General features: G+C 44.7%; 1 protein-coding gene across 5 annotated transcripts in view; it reads right to left on the reverse strand.

The window, feature by feature from the left end:
- The window catches only part of CTBP1 (C-terminal binding protein 1), a 664,453-nt gene that overhangs the window by 358,778 nt on the left and 287,084 nt on the right, over positions 1-18,591 (reverse strand). For all 5 annotated transcript variants that reach the window (XM_068275626.1, XM_068275617.1, XM_068275601.1 and 2 more), the window contains one exon: positions 11,224-11,322. In XM_068275626.1, coding sequence (XP_068131727.1) covers positions 11,224-11,322 — 99 coding nt within the window. The remainder of the gene's footprint in view (positions 1-11,223; positions 11,323-18,591) is intronic.

An 18,591-nucleotide genomic window follows, 5' to 3' on the forward strand; every position in this document is an offset into this window, starting at 1 on the left:
AGGAGTTGAACTTTATTAACACAGGTAATTTCTGCAGAAGTGTTTGCAGAGACAGGCAAGATTTTTCTGGTGTCTGTTTCACTAAACAAAGAGTCATGAGTACTGGCTAGGCTGGACTCGGAAGTCAGCAGGACCTCTGGATTCTCTGCTGAGAAATTTGCGCAGGGCAAGGTTAAGAATGTATCAGTGGCTTCTGTTTTACTGGGAAGTAACACTGAGTTATCCATGGTACAGGGTGGAATTGCAGGAACTTCAATTTCACACAAAAAGAGCTCCGAATCACCTGCTGATTCAGCCAAAGGTGCTGAAGCAGGCGGGTCAGAACGCCAAATTTGCGAATTCGGAGTCACATAAAAATCATCCAAAATCAGTTCCCACACATCAATCAAGGGAGCCACACAGTCATACCTACACACACCAGCCTCTATTAGGTTATAGGCTGACTTAATGCATGCGTTCAATACCATTTCACTTTTTGCACTGTAAAATTGACAAAATGAACTTGAATCATTCTTCCATTCACAGACCAGGGCTTCCATCTCTCCCCTCTCGAATGGAGGATCCCATGCATACTTAACAGGCAGATCATGGTTTGCAGATATGATTGTGGCAGGCACATGTATAGGGTTAATTAGCAGGTGATTGGCAGATTCCTTATTCTTAAGAATCTCCAATACCTGTAGCAAGTGTTGAACTGTAGTGTATGCAAACTTCCCTTGGTTCACAAATAAGTTGATTTGTTCAATACTCTGTAATATCTCATCATAATCATACTCAGATAATTCTTTTAAACAAAAATCTTTATTTTCCCTAGCCAGGGAGGAAAGTTCATTAGTAGTTTCATAAGTCCATTTAACTCCCCTGAAAGACAATTGCATTTCATTATCTGTTAATGGCAGAATCTCATTATAGGTTTCAGTCGCTAAGATTAACGATTCTGCAGATTGGACACGTTTCTTAGAACGTTTGCGTTTTGCCTTTGACCTTGCGGTTTTTGGTGATTTATTCAAAGCTGCAGGAAAATTATCAGTAACACTTTCTGCTTGCTGCTCATTCTTGCAAGCAATTGAAGGAGCAGCTGATTGGCCTGCTGCCAGGAGTTCATTAAGAGGAAAAGGCAATGGATCTATGCGCAACCAGTTATGGATCACAAACGCTAGAAATTCCAGCGGTCTATCTTTCAAATCGGAATGATTGAGAACATCAAATGCCCACTGGAATAATTCCCCTTTAAACAAAATATAACTTAGTTGGAGTGCCCAGGTTGAAACAGGAGTCGCTTGGAGATCAGGATTGGTCAGGAACCTGGCACATTCAGAGAAAAACTCATTTTCTGTTTCAGAGCTAAGTTCTTCAAATTTCTTAAAGGAACAGGAACCATAATTAACAGTGTCATACTTTCTGGGAATCCCCCCCACAATGGGGATTGGTAATGGGGTTTTCATAATGTAAGGCTTGGTGGTGTATTCTCCACAGTCAGCATGCAACGCATGAGCTGACGTGGAGGAGGTACACACACTAGCACCAGGAAACAGGCTATCCCTAGTATAGTGGAGGGGAGGACTGACTCCAATAGGAGATTGTGGCGCACAGAGCCGGTGCAGATCTGACAGCCACAAACAATGCTTTCGTTATAACGTCTCAGCGCAAAGTAGCGCTGAGCGCACAAACCAGAACTGAGGAGATCAGGACAGGTAGACAGAATGAACGCTTGCTAGCTAGCGGCTACTTAGCGACAGCAAGCGTCCAAAACCAGACAGACTGGAATGAGGCAGCCAATGCGCTGCGGCGATGGCGTGCCTCACAAAGACAGGACAGGACAGTCAGAAAACAGCAGGATCAAGATAGATGAACATAACACAGATAAATATACAATAAGTATGTTTTCCTAGCGTATTACAATTACAGCTATCAATGAAACTATTTGTAACGTCTGACTAACATATGTATATATCGGCAATGAACCGATATATGACATAAGCAGGAACGCTGACTAGGACTAGAGTAATACAGGGAACAGGACTCAGAAGGATTCGCTATCTCTTCGCAGAGATGAACGCAATCCACAAACAGTAACAGAACAGGATTCAGAAGGATTCGTTATCTCTTCGCAGAGATGAACGCAATCAACAAACGGTAACAGGACAGGATTCAGAAGGATTCGTTATCTCCTCGCAGAGATGAACGCAATCCACAAACAGAACCAGGAGCAGGGTAACTACCTCAGCACGGGTGGTCACGGTACGCGCAACCTACCAAAACGTGCTGGAAAGCTGACTAACTGCACACAGGATATAAACAGTTCATGTACGTATACATCAGCGACACTGATGCATTAACGTAACACAAATACAAGGAAAATAATAAACGTGCTGGTATGCATATATATTGGCAATGAACCAATATATGATGCAAAGACCAGCAAAGTATCTTTATAACAAGAAACACGATCGGGGGCTAAAGCGACAGCAAGACAGGCTTAAGCTGAAGCTATGAAAACCCAAGGAAACCCTGCAGGAAGCAGATCTTTATACTGAGGTCATCCAATGGGAGCAGACATGCAGATTCCCACACAGGTGAATGATAATCAGTCACAAGCTGACAGCAGGGAAAGACAGACAAAGCTATGCAACTTGCATGGAAATAGATCAGAACTGCCTGAGCTGCAGCACTACTTCCAGCAATAGCTGCTGCAGCAGCGATCATTACAATAGGGTGAGAAGTTTAAAGAGAAACTCCGACCAAAAATTGAACTTTATCCCGATCAGTAGCTGATACCCCCTTTTACATGAGAAATCTATTCCTTTTTACAAACAGACCATCAGGGGGCGCTGTATGACTGATATTGTGGTGAAACCCCTCCCACAAGAAACTCTGAGGACCGTGGAACTTCTGGCAGTTTGCTGTCTGTGAACCTTGTTGCATTGTGGGAAATAGCTGTTTACAGCTGTTTCCAACTGTTAAAAAGCATGCAGCAGCTACATCACCCGCCAACAGTAAAAATGTCACCATGTAATAAATGTCAGAATGTAAATCAGGGATTTAAAAGATTTTGCAATGGGCAATCGCTGACTAAATCATTTATACATAATTATTGTATAAATGAAGCACTTTTTTTATTACATTATTTTCACTGGAGTTCCTCTGTAAACTAGACCCTTTGGGTAATGGATAGCCAATGGAGAGATTGGCAGAGAGGGGCTGCCTCGGAGAAGCTGGAGGAGAGCTGGATGAGACGTGCAGCATGCGATTCTCTGCGTTTTATCTTTTTGTGTTGTGAACCACCCATGATGCTTTGCTTCTGAAACTGTGTCTCTAAAGATGGTTCCACAGGAGGGTCAATGTGGCGACATCGCTGCTCTCTGTACAACTCCACAAGCAGTGTGTCTGTGACCCGCAATAATATCCCTGCAAACACAACCATCACTACCTGGATGTCAGGCAATCCCAAGTAGAGATGAGCGTAATGACGTAATTACGATTTCGCGAAATTTCGCCTAATTAGTGTAATTACGATTATGGCCGTAAGTACATAATCGTAATGAAGAAGGTTTTCGCGAAATTTCGCGTAAGCGTAATTTTTGCATTACAGTGGGTATTACGAAATTAATGCGTATGGCCATGCTCCCAAGCGGAAAAGTTGACGCATGGATCAATGTTAGGTAGCCGCCGACTTTAAGGGTTAATAGCAAAGTCCCCTTAAATGCTAAGAGCCTCAAATTTGGAGAATGCATTAAGGAGATCAGGAGGAATAAGAGGAAACAATTTTTTTGCAAAAAGACCTTATAGTTTTTGAGAAAATCGATTTTTAAGTTTCAAGGGCAAAAATGTCTTTTGAATGCGGAAAATGTCCGTTTTTTTTTGCACAGGTAACAATAGTGTATTATTTTTATAGATTCCCCCAAGTGGGAAGAGTTTTACACGTTCTGAGTGTGGGAAATATAAAAAAAAAACGATGTGGGGTCCCCCCTCCCAGACCTCTTTAACCCCTTGTCCCCCATGCAGGCTGGGATAGCCAGAATGCGGAGCACCGGCCGCGTGGGGCTCCGCACCCTGACTATACCAGCCCGCATGGTCCATGGATTGGGGGGTCTCGGAAGGGGTGGGGCAGCCAAGCTTTCCCCTCCCCCTCCGAGCCCTTGTCCAATCCAAGGACAAGGGGCTCTTCTCCACCTCCGATGGGCGGTGGAGGTGGAGGCCGCGATTTCCTGGGGGGGGGGGGGGGGGGGTTCATGGTGGAATCTGGGAGTCCCCTTTAAAAAGGGGTCCCCCAGATGCCCACCCCCCTCCCAGGATAAATGAGTATAGAGGTACTTGTACCCCTTACCCATTTCCTTTAAGAGTTAAAAGTAAATAAACACACAAACACTTAGAAAAAGTATTTTAATTGAACAAAAAACATAACCACGAAAAAAGTCCTTTAATATTCTTAATTAACCATTAATACTTACCTGTCCCTTTAAATAAATGATCCCACGCAATATCCTCGGAAATGTTCTATCAGTTACAATGCAACAAAGTTATTACAATGTAACAACTTTGTTACATTGTAACTACGCCGCACCCGACGCCACTCGCCGCTCAGCCGCCGCATACGCGTCTGCGCTGCACGGACCCGACAGAGCTCTGAGCTATATAGCTCAGAGCTCTCTAAAGCATCTTTGTATTTGGGCTCCAAGGAGCCCCATTGGTCCTTAGCAGACCAATGGGGTTCCTTCTGATTTGAAGGAACCCCATTGGTCTGCTAAGGACCAATGGGGCTCCTTGGAGCCCAAATACAAAGATGCTTTAGAGAGCTCTGAGCTATATAGCTCAGAGCTCTGTCGGGTCCGGACTCCGTGCAGGACGCTAAGTCCCCGCCGGCTCCGCTGCCCTCCCCGCCTCTCCCACATGTCACCCACATGTCGCCCACATGTGGGTGACATGTGGGTGACAGATGTGGGCGGGGTGGAAAGCGGGGGCCAGCGGGGACTTAGCGTCCTGCACGGACGCGTATGCGGCGGCTGAGCGGCGAGTGGCGTCGGGTGCGGCGTAGTTACAATGTAACAAAGTTGTTACATTGTAATAACTTTGTTACATTGTAACTGATAGAACATTTCCGAGGATACTGCGTGGGATCATTTATTTAAAGGGACAGGTAAGTATTAATGGTTAATTAAGAATATTAAAGGAGTTTTTTCGTGGTTGTTTTTTGTTCAATTAAAATACAATAGTTTGTGTGTTTGTGTTTGTGTGTTTATTTACTTTTAACTCTTAAAGGAAATGGGTAAGGGGTACAAGTACCTCTATACTCATTTCTACTGGGAGGGGGGGTGGGCATCTGGGGGACCCCTTTTTTAAAGGGGACTCCCAGATTCCACCATGAACCCCCCCCAGGAAATCGCGGCCTCCACCTCCACCGCCCATCGGAGGTGGAGAAGAGCCCCTTGTCCTTGGATTGGACAAGGACTCGGAGGGGGAGGGGAAAGCTTGGCTGCCCCTCCCCTTCCGAGACCCCCCAATCCATGGACCATGCGGGCTGGTATAGTCAGGGTGCGGAGCCCCACGCGGCCGGTGCTCCGCATTCTGGCTATCCCAGCAGCATGGGGGACAAGGGGTTAAAGAGGTCTGGGAGGGGGGACCCCACGTCGTTTTTTTTTATATTTCCCACACTCAGAACGAAGTAAGTAAAACTCTTCCCACTTGGGGGAATCTATGAAAATAATACACTATTGTTACCTGTGCAAAAAAACTGACATTTTCCGCATTTAAAAGACATTTTTGCCCTTGAAACTTAAAAATCGATTTTCTCAAAAACTATAAGGTCTTTTTGAAAAAAAAATTTTCCTCTTATTCCCACTGATCCCCTTAATATACCCTAGGAATTTGGTGTTCCTAAATTTTAAGCAGGCTTTGCTATTAACCGTTAAAGTCGGCGGGTTTTTAAATGTATACATTTTTACTTTGAAACTTTAACATCGATTTTCTCAAAAACTATAAGGTCTTTTTGCAAAAAAAATTTTTCCTCTTATTCCTCCTGATCTCCTTAATATATTCTCCAAATTTGAGGCTCTTAGCATTTAAGGGGGCTTTGCTATTAACCCTTAAAGTCGGCGGGTTGTTTATATTATACGGAGCGTTACGGTTTAAGCGAAATTACGGTAGCGTTTAATGCGAAATTACGGCATGAACGAAACGCGAAATTACGTGTTGAAAATTACGCTTACGGTATTTTCAATTACGATTTTAATGGCAATTACGCTACCGTAATTTCGCATCGTAATCGCAAATTTCGCATGCGTAATTATAGTAATGCGAAATTACAAAAATTTCGGCTCAACTCTAATCCCAAGGCTGCATTCTGCACTTACTTCCAAAACTACACCGACCCCGAGGGTCAGACTACTATTTTTATAACTATGGAGTCCACATGTGTAAGGTAATTATAATACTTTTTGATTACATATAAAAATAAAAGTGCTCCAGGTTTATAGATACATAAAAATGCATAAAAAAAACACCTGTACACACTGGTGTTATGCGTTTTTTTAGAAAAACGCAATCACAGTGACTGCTGCACTTTTTAAGCGATGCGTTTGAAAAAAAACGCACTGCATGCGATTTTTATTTTCTTTTTTTAGGTAAACAATCAGGAAACCAGGAAAAGATAGCCTCAGCAAAAGAACCAGTACATTGCAAGCATACAAAAACCGAAAGTAGGAATGTAATTAAAAACACAGTCACACTGTGTTTGCGCTTGCGATTTTCAGTGTGTACAGGCCAGACAGTGGTCCTCTATATATGGTATGTTCCCCAAAGGGTGCCCCAGTGGTGGTTTGATGTTTCCCATAGCAACTGGATTTGAAAGTGGAAAACATTGCAGCATAATTGTGATGTGGATTCATTGATCATCGGTGGATATTTCTATATACACGGTGATTTCCACTTAAAAAGATTGTAAATACTTTTTGCTTACAGTTAGGCTTTATTGGCAGAAAAAAAAATCATGGCATGGAGGCTATTTACAAAGCTGGTAAATATTCAGCCCACAACCGCAGCCTAGCCAAACACTGTGTGAAAGTAACGATGCTATTTTAGGGCTTACCTCATTTGTGCCGTGTCCGTTCTAATGGAGAGAATGCAGGAAAACATACAGCATATCAATGCAGTCTGCCTATCGGAAAAACCATGGGCACACTGTTGCGATACTAAAAATAAAAATAGTACCGTATGTACTATTCCACTTTGGAGAACTCTGTCAAACTCTTGCATAGAGTTTATTATACTCCTAATAGGCTCCATAAACTGGATAACACTAAATCCCAATTTTGCTATAGGGGCTGTGGTGCTGTTGGGAATCTGTGGCATATATGGTGGGCGTGTCCCAGGTCTCAGGCATTTCGGCGAGCTGTTTTGGGTAGAACCATTTCCATCCAATCCTGTCATATTCCATTTAGTCCAATGGTCCTGCTGCTTGGGGACAAGCCACCTGGACTTACCTTCCCTGCCCATAGATTGCTAAAGCAGCCTCCTCTACGAAAATAGTACCGGCTCGCAACTGGCGCTCCCCAGGCCTCCCAGTGGATGACGTCTTTCACTGGTATCAGAGACCATATTGGCGGCTCACATACAAGCTAAAGTTGTGGATAATGTTTACAGGGATTTCATACTACCTGGACCGCTTGGATTACATGGTTAGATAATTGTGAGCTTTCACACATATTGCATAACTTCTAACGTTACAATATTTACTCCACAATTGTTATCTGTCACTAGTGTGATATACCCTAATCTTGTTGGCTGGGTCCTGATACTACAGTACATTGCTCTGTTAGGAGTAATTATTTACAACTTGGTTGAAATGTCTTTTGCTTTGTTTGTTTTTTTTATTTTTATTTTGTTGTTTTTCTTTTTGAGTAAAATGTTTTGAATCCCCCTGCGTGGGTGTCTTTGGCATATTGGCCTTTACTTTGCTGAAAACCTAATAAAAGTTTTTGAAACTAAATGCAGTTTGCCCTCAAGTGACTCCCTTGCCCAGCACTGTCATACCCAACATGTGAAACAACATAGGATCATAGTATTGTGCATAGGTGCATAGGTACAGTGACCAGACGTCGCTGACTCCCCGCTTACCTGGGACGTGTCCCGGAATTAGGGTTCCTCGTCCCAGGCACAAATATGTCCCAGGTGGGCTGTCAAATGTCCCAGGTGGGTTGCCAAATGTCCCAAATGTCGCCGTACTCAGTTGCTGCACAATTGGTTCCTGACCACCTTGCCTGTCTCCTGTGGGGGGATTCTGTTGAATTATATAGGGGGTGGTACAATGTTTCTAGTGCACAGGATGGTTATCGAAAACAGTATTGTACAAAAGAGAGATAGTGATCATTTTTATAGAGGCACATTTTTTAGAGGTGCTTAAACTCTATCCCCTATGCTATCAAGGCATTTTGTATTATTATTATTATTTAGTATTTATATATAACGCTGACATCTTCCGGAGCAATGTACAGAGTATGTTGTCTTGTCACTAACTGTCCCTCAGGAGCTCACAATCTAATCCCTACCATGGTCATATGTCTATGTATGTGTTGTGTAGTGCATGTATCATATTCTAGGGCCAATTTAGGGGGAAGCCAATCAACTTATCTGTATGTTTTTGGGATGTGGGAGGAAACCCACACAGACACGGGGAGAACATACAAACTCCTTGCAGAGTGCTAGCCACTACGCCACTGTGCTGCCCATGACCTGAGGAAGCGGGTCATGACATGTGAAACACGTTGTCAGAATGCTTTTTGTATAAAAACTTTTTTTTCCAGTAGAACTGGTGTCTATATCTTCTGGAGGTAAGCAATTAACTCTCTTTTTATTATATATTTTTGTATTTGTGTTTTAAAATAATAAAATAGAACATACATTGGGTGCCTCCATCCTACCCATTTTTTTTTTCATTAAGGGTTTATGCTAGGCTTCAAGGGGGAATAGCATTGTGCTACAGAGTGGATCATTTAGCCTTGTAAGGTGAACAGTATTTTGCACAGAACAGATTATGCAAGCTGGAGGGGAATATTGAATACACTCCAGTATAATCCGAGTGTTTGAGGCCAAAACAGTGGCCCAAAAGTAGGGGTATCGGCTTATACTCGAGTCACCCCCACCACAACATGAATAAAAAATAGCTGTACTCTGATGGTCGCATGCTGCCCGACCCCGCCCCCCTGCACTTTGTGCAATGTGTTGCTGGAACTTAGGGGGTTGTGTGATCCGCCTTCTCCTTGCTCCCCCAGACCTGAATGTGTGGCAGATTTTGAGGAGTAACCCCCTCACTGCCGCCCAACTCCAGCCTACCAGTGCGTTGCGCAAAATGCTGCTGTAGCTTGATGGCCATGCGACCCTTCTCCCATCAGCGCCATACCGGAATTCTCCATAGCTGCCACCGGACTCCTCCATAGCCACAGTCAGCAGCTTCCTCAATGCTATCACAGGCCTAATGGAACTAAACCCAGCGCAGAACAGTGAATGTAAGAAGCACCACCGCTCTGAAATTACCAACAGGGACACCTGGGGGGGGGGGGGGGGGTTAGTAGCACAGACACCTCAAAGTTCCACAGAGGGAAGGGGGGCGGTCACACACCCACCAAGTTTCAGCAGTGGGCAGGGATCTGGCGGTGCACAGAGGTCTGGGCTGATGGATGGTAAGCAGTGCCCAGAATGGAAGTAGGAGTAGAGGTGAGATTGCTTCCACAGACTGCCCGAAGCTCACGCCTGACTATCAGTGCCTGGCCAGGCTGGCAGTACATGTGGAGCATTGGCAGTACAAGCAGCGATCTGATCCTGGGAAAGGGTCATCTGTAGTATTGAATTGAATGGTGTGAGTACAAGTGTAAAATGGCCGTGGCCAAATTTTGGCGCAGGGTGAAGCCAAAAGGTTGCTCACCCTGCACCTGCTGAAAGTCTGGGGTGTTGTTTATGCTATTTCCCCTCTGAGTTGTCGCAGCTCGGGGGAGGGAGGCATGTAATTTGGGCACTGACTACTGTCGACGGCCGAATTAACTACTGTACATACTCACGTATAAGCCTAATTTTTCACCATTAAAAATGTGCTGAAAAGTTACGCCCTCTGCTTATATGCGAATCAGTGGATCAAAACAGCTGATGGAGTAGGTTTTTTTTAGTGGCAGATGAGCATAAGGATTGTGCACTAGTGATCCTGCTCTTACCAGCTTGTGCCCTGCTGTGTCCGTGCCCCCCATCCCCTGCAACATAGTGTGCAGATTGTGCTGCATGGCGGAGAGTACATGTCAGCGGTGCAATGATAGGGGGTCCTTCCTGTGTGGAAATCACTGTGTCTCATATGTATGACGCCATCCAGTGGCTTCTTGAGACACAGCTGTATGATCCTGGTGCACATCCAGCTATGGGGGGGGGGGGGAGGGATGACTTGTAGTGGGGGAACATGGGGCTACTGTGGAGAGGGCTATATTGGGGAGGGGCTTATACATGAGTCAAACACTTTTTCCTGGTTTCTGAAGGAAAAGTAGGTACCTCGGCTTATACACGGGTCAACTTATATGCGAGTATATACAGTTTTTTTCTAAGTTAAGCTCCAGCAATCGCTGATGCCTGTCACTAAGCAGTGCTATAGCCATAATTCTCATTAAGGCCTGTGGCGGCGCTCACCTCATCAAGCCAAAATTAGCTGTCTTGACCAGGTGGGGTTATATTAGGTTTGGGGGGTGGGCAGAGATAGGGGTCGATTGTATAGCTTTTACCACCAGGGAGGATAAAGTAGTTATTGGGTTCATCACATAAATTGTCAGACGAGATCGGCATTCCAGCCCCCAGCTCATGTTATAAATACACAGACCTGAGCTGTCAGCTGTAATTACCAGGGAAGAGCTTATATGGACGTCTGACAGGGAAGGCCAGGCTGCCTACTGCGCTGTCTCGCCACCAGCGCCTCTTCATTTAGGTACACAGATGATTCGCTGACAACAAACCTGACGCTACAGATCCTGCACAAATCTCTCCAGTAACCCGAGAACGGCATCAATAATCATCATCTCTGCATTAATCTGTACTGAACGCCCTCCGGGGGAACACAGGAGAGGTTAACTAGTTAGCACCTGCAGCAAATATGGTTCCACTGGTAACAAATAAACAATCAGCTGACAATAATGAGCCGCGGTGGCTGGGGAAAGGCCCGGTTGAAGTGTAAGTATATAATAGGGTGCTTTTGTTTACCTGCCTCAGGCGAGCTTCGCATCATTGACCAAGGGGTTGTGTTGCCAGCAGTGGAAGAAGCAAGGGCATGCTGGGCCCTCCAGGCTAACGGGTATGGAGCTGCAATAAAGAAGAGTAGATTAGAGATGGACAGGCGCACAGACTTTTACACATTAACGTAGATCCCTCACATAGCCTGTCTACATCTATATCAGACACATGACACAACACAGCAGTGAAAGCTCAACAACCAGCCTTCCTATGGGGAAATAAACACAGGTGGCGGCCTGCGCACATTTACCTCACAGAGGGAGGAAAGCAGGTAGAAGCTGTAACAGCAAATCAGTTTATATCTGCTGTATATTATGACGATAATTTAGTATTTATATAGCACCAACTTCTTCCGTAGCGATGTACATCGTCTTGTCACTTATCTGTCCCTCAGAGGGGCTCACAATCTAATCCCTACCATAGTCATATGTCTATATCATGTAGTGTATGTATCGTAATCTAGGGCCAATTTACGGGGAAACCAATTAACTTATCTGCTTGTTTTTTTGGGGATGTGGGAGGAAACTGGAGTGCCCAGGGGAAACCCACACAGACATGGGGAGAACTAACTCTAGTGCCCTGGCGGGGATTCATCGCTGCAAGGCGAGAGCGCTACCCTCTACGCCACCACAATGCACATATATCCTACTTCACCACAGGATCCATCCTCTGCCATCTATTATAAGGCTTCTAAAGGAATGAGAGTACCAAAGCCTACAACAAAACCGCAGACAAGAAAGAGGGACACTTACACCACACCACTAAGCACGCCCTGCTCCCTTCCCCGATACACCCGTAATCACACATGCATGCAAAAGTGATGCCTGGAAATTTGGGCCCCGGGTGAATCCCAAAAAAAAGGGCTCACTCTGCTCCTGCCAAAGTCCTGGTGGCGAAGTGCGCCCCTCCATCCCTCCCAACCCAGCCGCCACACACTGATTGCTATTAGACTAAGAGGCGGCACAGGGCCCCCCTTCCCCCATAACACCTTAATCACTAGTTAGCTGGCTTGCAGACACGGCTATGTATCCCCTTCATTTTTTCTCTCTGCTTTAAACACAATAGGGGAATGATAGCTGAGTGAGTTTTGCGCCCCCTCCAGTGGCGTAGCTAAGAAGCTGTGGGCCCCTGTGCAAGTTTTACATTGGGGGCCCCCAATGTCTCTATACATAACAATTGACACTACACACCAAAACCAATCAAGGACAACCACAGTGTCATAGGTGCAAGAAGGGGATGGGAAACTGTGTATTAATGATCACTACATTTTAAAGCATCTGTATATTATCAACACAGGACCAATAAAGAGCTAATACTGTGGTCGAGGGTAGGCCTCTCAAGGCCCCACTGGCCCAAGGGCCCCGATGTGGTCGCTACCTCTGCAACCCCTATTGCTACGCCACTGGCCCCCTCCTACACTGCGCCCTGAGGCAGAAAGCTCTCTCGCCTCTGTCTCAGCCTGGCTCTGCAGCTAATACATTTGTAAGGCTCTGATTTGCTGGTCATAATCATGTGTTAAGCCAGGAAGTCATCACAGCAAATCAAAACTTTACAAAACTATCATCTGATCAAACTGATCACATGACTCTCTGTGAGTTCCCCTAGGCAGGGCCATCCCTAGTGATAAAGTGTTGCCAGTTCTTTAGTAAAGACTGCTAAAGTTGAGAACAGTCCATCCTGTGCAGCATTTGAGTCATTCCCATTGTTCTTCCTGTTGGAGCAATAGCACATTTTTTTTAATGAATGCCTGGCACCTCTATGGATGTGTTTGTCTCTATCTTGGCCTCCAGTCTTATCCTCTACAATACACATTGCTTGTCCTTTGCTTGTAGAAGATAAATGGAAGGCACGCAGGATGGTGGCAGATCATCTCACAAGCAATGGCCCAGAATTCTTAGGGAAAAAAAACCCAGCGGTCGTAGTGATTATAAAACACAGATTATCCATCCTTCACAGAACATATCTCCCATCTAGCAGCATACACAGCGCCGGCTCCCGACTCTCATCTGCCTTTGTTAAATGTCATGTTCATGATGGGAATTTTATACACACCATGTACAGTAATAGTTTGTTACCGCAAGTGTGATCCGTGTATACTCGTTGGCTTGTGTCATTCAAATGACCTTCAGCTTCTTGTTTTTAGGGCCCTTTTCCACTAGCAGTCGCTAGCGTTCACGCTGAACGCTAACGATTGCTGAATCGCAATTCCGCCAATTTCCCGACGTTTGCGGCCGCGATTTTGCTATGCTATGCACTGCATAGCAAAATCGCGGCAAATATCGCTCCGCCGCGCGTTCCCGTTCCCGTCAAAAACGAATCGCGGTAGTGGAAATGACCTACCTTCTTGTCTTGTCTAAAAGGGCAACTAAAGTGAGAGAGATATGGAGGCTGCCATATTTATTTCCTTTTAAACAATACCAGTTGCCTGGCTGTCCTGCTGATCCTCTGCCTCTATTATGGTGGTCATACATGGTACAATAAAAACGTTAGATTATCCCGTTTATTCAATGTAAATGATCGAATCGAATGAAAGTTGAAATATATATTTTTTTTGATCAAGAAATTCGAACGATTATCCCGTTCTTTCGAGAAAAATCAGATCGGCCATGCTGGAAAAATCTTTATATTCGATCTAACGGAATAATCAAACTAAATTATCTCACCGGGAAAAAAAAGGGAAAATTGTACCATGTATGGCCACCCTTACTTTTAGCCACAGACCCTGAACAAGCATGCAGCAGATCAGGTGTTTCTGACATTATTGTCATATCTGACCAGATTAGCCACATGCTTGTTTCTGGTGTTATTCAGACACTACTGCAGTCAAATAGATTAGCAGGGCTGCCAGGCAACTGTTATTGGTTAACAGGAAAACAATATGTAAGCTTCCATATTTAAAGGATAACTGTAGTGCGCAGAATATGGAGGCTGCCATATTTATTTCCTTTTAAGCCATACAAGTTGCCTGGAACTCCTGCTGATCTATTTGGCTGCAGCAGTGTCTGAATAACACCAGAAACAAGCATGCAGCTAATCTTGTCGGATCTGACAATATTGTCAGAAATACCTGATCTGCTGCATGCTTGTTCAGGATCCATGGCAAGAAGTATTAGAGGCAGATGATCAGCAGGATAGCCAGGCAACTGGTATTGCTTAAAAGGAAATAAATATGGCAACCTCCATATCCCTCTCACTTCAGTTGCCCTTTAAAGTGGTTTGAAACTCAGCATTTCCTCTTTGCTCTAAAATATTATTTATTTGCAGCATAAAATCTACTACCACAAAAAAAATGTAGCAGAACAGCATTCAAACAGTTAAACACAGCAGTTTGTTCTTCAGTGGAAAGCTCCTTGCTTCAGTGGACAGTTTTGGCCACATCCGAAGAGGTGATAACATTATCTTTTGTTTACATTCCTCTGTCAGATACATTTAATAAAGATTAGCAAACTGCTGAAACTGAGCTGTATTGAGCTGAGAAGCAGAAAGAGCTGAAAAGTGATCAATAGATAGATGTATTATATAAATACAGCAGCTATGCAATAAAATGCAATGGCAGCTTTCAGAGCAGGTAAGCGTACTTTGGAAATTGGCAATTTGTGGACAGACAATATTTCTTGTTTTCAAAACATTTTTAGTAGCGGAAGACATGTTAAACAAACTGGGTTAATAGCGTTGAATACACAACCGCATTTTGAAAATTATTTTAAAGTACTCTCAGTGTGTAGTCAACAAGTGACCCTGTACAGGGTCTTAATAATGCTTAACAGAAAAAAAAGCCAGTACAAAATTCAAAACAACTGAAGAGGAATTACACAGAACAATAACTGTAAAAATATTTGCACAAAAGCAAATATGGTAATTGTATGGGTAAAAAGTAGTAAAACACATTTGTATATTGAATGTTATGTCAGAGTTTTATCCCACTTAAATGAGGGGACTTAAGACATTAAACATATCTGATTGTGCAGATCATTTTAAAGGTGGCCACTAACGATACAACTCGCCAAACGATCATTCGTTTCCGATCATTCGTACAAGTCTACAATTGGCACTGATTTGGAACCACTAGTGGAAGAAACTTTCCTAAACAGCCTGAAATTAATTCAATAAATGAATCCGAGTTTTTCGATCGATTCCATCATGTAGGAGATGTTTGTCCGTTGGTGGTCTGAATAATCAGAAATAAACAATTGTTTGGCTTATTGCATCGTCTGTGGACACCTTCAAACTGTGCCTGAGACCAGGGATGTAACTACAAATCACTGGACCCCACTGCAAAAATTTGGTTGGGGCCCCCTCCCCAAGCATTAGTTATGAGTGGCTGAGCAGATGCAGTCATTACAAGAATTGTCCAGAAACCTTTTTTCTCTCCCAGACTCCTCAAGCATCACTAAAGTACACAGCACTTGTGGAGAGGGGTAGAAAGCCTGGGGGTAGAGCAGCACTGTACACAAAACCCTGCTTAACACTGAATAGGGACGGTCTACAAATCTTTGTCTGAAAAACGTTGTATGATTCCTTATCAGTGGCAGAGCAGATGCCGTCATTAAAACAAGTGTGCAGAGAGGAGAAAGCTTTTTGTGTCCGTGCCCTTAGGGCCCTTTTCCACTAGCAATCGCTAGCGTTCACGCTGAACGCTAGCGATTGCTGATCGCAATTACCGGCGATTCCCCGACGTTCGCGGCCGCGATTTTGCTATGCTATGCACTGCATAGCAAAATCGCGGCAAATATCGCTCCGCCGCGCGTTCGCGTTCCCGTAAAAAACGAATCGCGGTAGTGGAAATGACCTACCGCGATTCCTATGTTAAAAAGCAAACCGTAGCGATTGTAAAATCGCTAGCGGTTTGCGTCTTTGCGATTCAGCCAGCGCAAACGCGCTGGTGGAAAAGGGCCCTTAGTTGTAAGTCTCTCAGGACAGGGAAAAGAAACTTCTTCACCCACGGGGCCCTCTGCGGCTTCTGGGCCCCCCTGCGACTGCATCCTTTGCAGGGTCTATTGTTACGCCCATGCCTGAGACGAAAGGAGGGAAAAGTTTTAAGCTAGGTTCACAGTGGGACGTTGTAGAGCTACGTTATAAACTCACTGCAATGCTAATCCTATGGGACGTTCACAGTGCGACATTAGCATCACATTATAACGTGTAGCGTTATGGTAACACACTGCTGCAGTGTGTTACCTCTAAACGCACACGTTACCAGGTACAGGAAAGCATACTTATGATTGCCTGTATGCGACGGAAATGCAGCGTTACTGTGCGTTGCCACCTTTTTTCCCCATTGCGTTGCAATGCTGCGTTGCGACTGTAACGTCACATTACAACACACCGTCCCACTGTGAATATGTCCTTATACATACCTAGGGCTTCCTCCAGCCCCCTCCATACAGATCACTCCCTCACCGCCGTCCAATTCCTTCTAGATTCTCTTGTAGCAGCTCTGTTATCTTCAGCCAGTTGGGCGTAAAACATTCCCCTCCTTTCGTCTGCTTTGAACGTTTCGTTTACTTTAAGGCAATGTGGGGAACCTGTGAGCCTGAACCAAGTAAAATTATTTAAAATAAACACACGACACATCTGAAAATCAATGTTAGGCTGCTTTCACAGTGGGACGTTACAGACGCACGTTAGAGCAGCCTGTAACACAGCCCAACTCACAGTAATGAAAAATCAATGGGCTGTTCACAGTGCCCACGTTGGGTTACAGTGTAACGCTGCACGTTCAATGAAAGTGCAGCATGCTGTGCATTATAGGTGGTTTTAGCTGCATTAGACTGTTTGCCCATGCTCAGTAAGGGGAGAGTCGATTTTTTCACTGCACTGTAGTGTTGTCCAGATCATGAACGATTTGGATCTTTAATCTGGATCTTTATTGTGAGTCAAATTATTCGGATCATCACAATGAACGATTCGGTTCACAGTGGATGCCTGGAAGGAACAGGAACTGCAGCTTCTGTGCACAAGCACAATCTTCCTGCTGCATCTCTCCCTTCCCCATTAGCACCCTCATTCTCCTACACCTCTCACTCTGCTGCAAGCAGGCTTCTTGCTTCCCTAGTAAAATGATTCAAAGATTTGGTTCAAAGATCCGGATCTTTTCAATGATCCGATTCAAATCATCCGAATCATTGAAAAGATCCGGACTTCCCAGTATAGAACTAAATGGTGCACCAAGAGCCGCATAACGCAACTCAATCTGACGTCCAACTTCAACACCACCATGCGTTGCGTTAGGGGCACGTTATGCAACCTTAACATCCCCTAAAACGCAACGTCTTGGTGTGAAAGAGGCCTTAGGACTGGCAGATCTCTTGTCTTCCTTCAGGGTTCATTCACACTAGAACGCATGAATGCGATTTCATTCATGCATTGCCATCACACGGAATGCACGTCATAGTGCACTAAAGTGCAGGTGTCGGCAGATGGACACAGTAGAAACCAGGGGTGTAACTAGAAATCACTGCCCTCCTCGCTTTCTGCACAGGTAAACTGAGAACCAATGTTAATCATTTGGCCTGTGCACACTTAAATGTGTTTTCCCCATGCAGATAAGAGCTGACAGCAGTGAAGCACTGCACGCATTTTCTCTATCAATTACATTAGCTTCTGTGATAAAACGTTTTCACACATACAGACACACATGGGGCTTGATTCACAAAGCGGTGCAAACTGTTTAGCACGGGTGTGCTAAACAGTTAGCACGTGAAGTGCTTTTCGCGGAATTTTGCGTGCGCAAAGCGTCGCGATTCGTGCGATCGCGGACTTTTGCACCCTCAATTTGCGTGCGCAAAAATCTGCGATCGCGCAAATCGCGGCACTTTGCACGCGCAAAAGTCCGCGAAAAGCACTGCACGTGCTAACTGTTTAGCACACCCGTGCTAAACAGTTTGCACCGCTTTGTGAATCAAGCCTATGGTGAGCAGAAAACACAAACAGAAAACCAACAGACCAGTGTGCTCCCAGTCCCAGCTTATTAAACTCACTCTGCAGATTCCTCCAACATCACTACAGTACACAGCACTTGGGGAGGTGTAGAGAGGTTGTGGACTGGGCGCTGTACACAAGACCTTGCTGCACACATCCGACTGACTCAACAGTTTATGCAATCACCGACTCCAACTCCGACTCCGGGTACCCAAAATTGCTCCGACTCCTCGACTCCGACTCCACAGTCCTGGAAACGTGTTTGTCGTGGGATAAAATGTTCCCAGACACAGTACATCGTAACGCTTGGGAACACACAGCTGTGATATAAATGGTAACATGAAAGTCTATGGACTTTCATGTTGCCATGTGAACTGTACACTGTGTGGTGTGTGAAAACTGACAGTGCAGTACATA

Source organism: Hyperolius riggenbachi, chromosome 1 (assembly GCF_040937935.1).
Source record: "Hyperolius riggenbachi isolate aHypRig1 chromosome 1, aHypRig1.pri, whole genome shotgun sequence".
In the NCBI taxonomy this organism is placed as follows: domain Eukaryota; kingdom Metazoa; phylum Chordata; class Amphibia; order Anura; family Hyperoliidae; genus Hyperolius; species Hyperolius riggenbachi.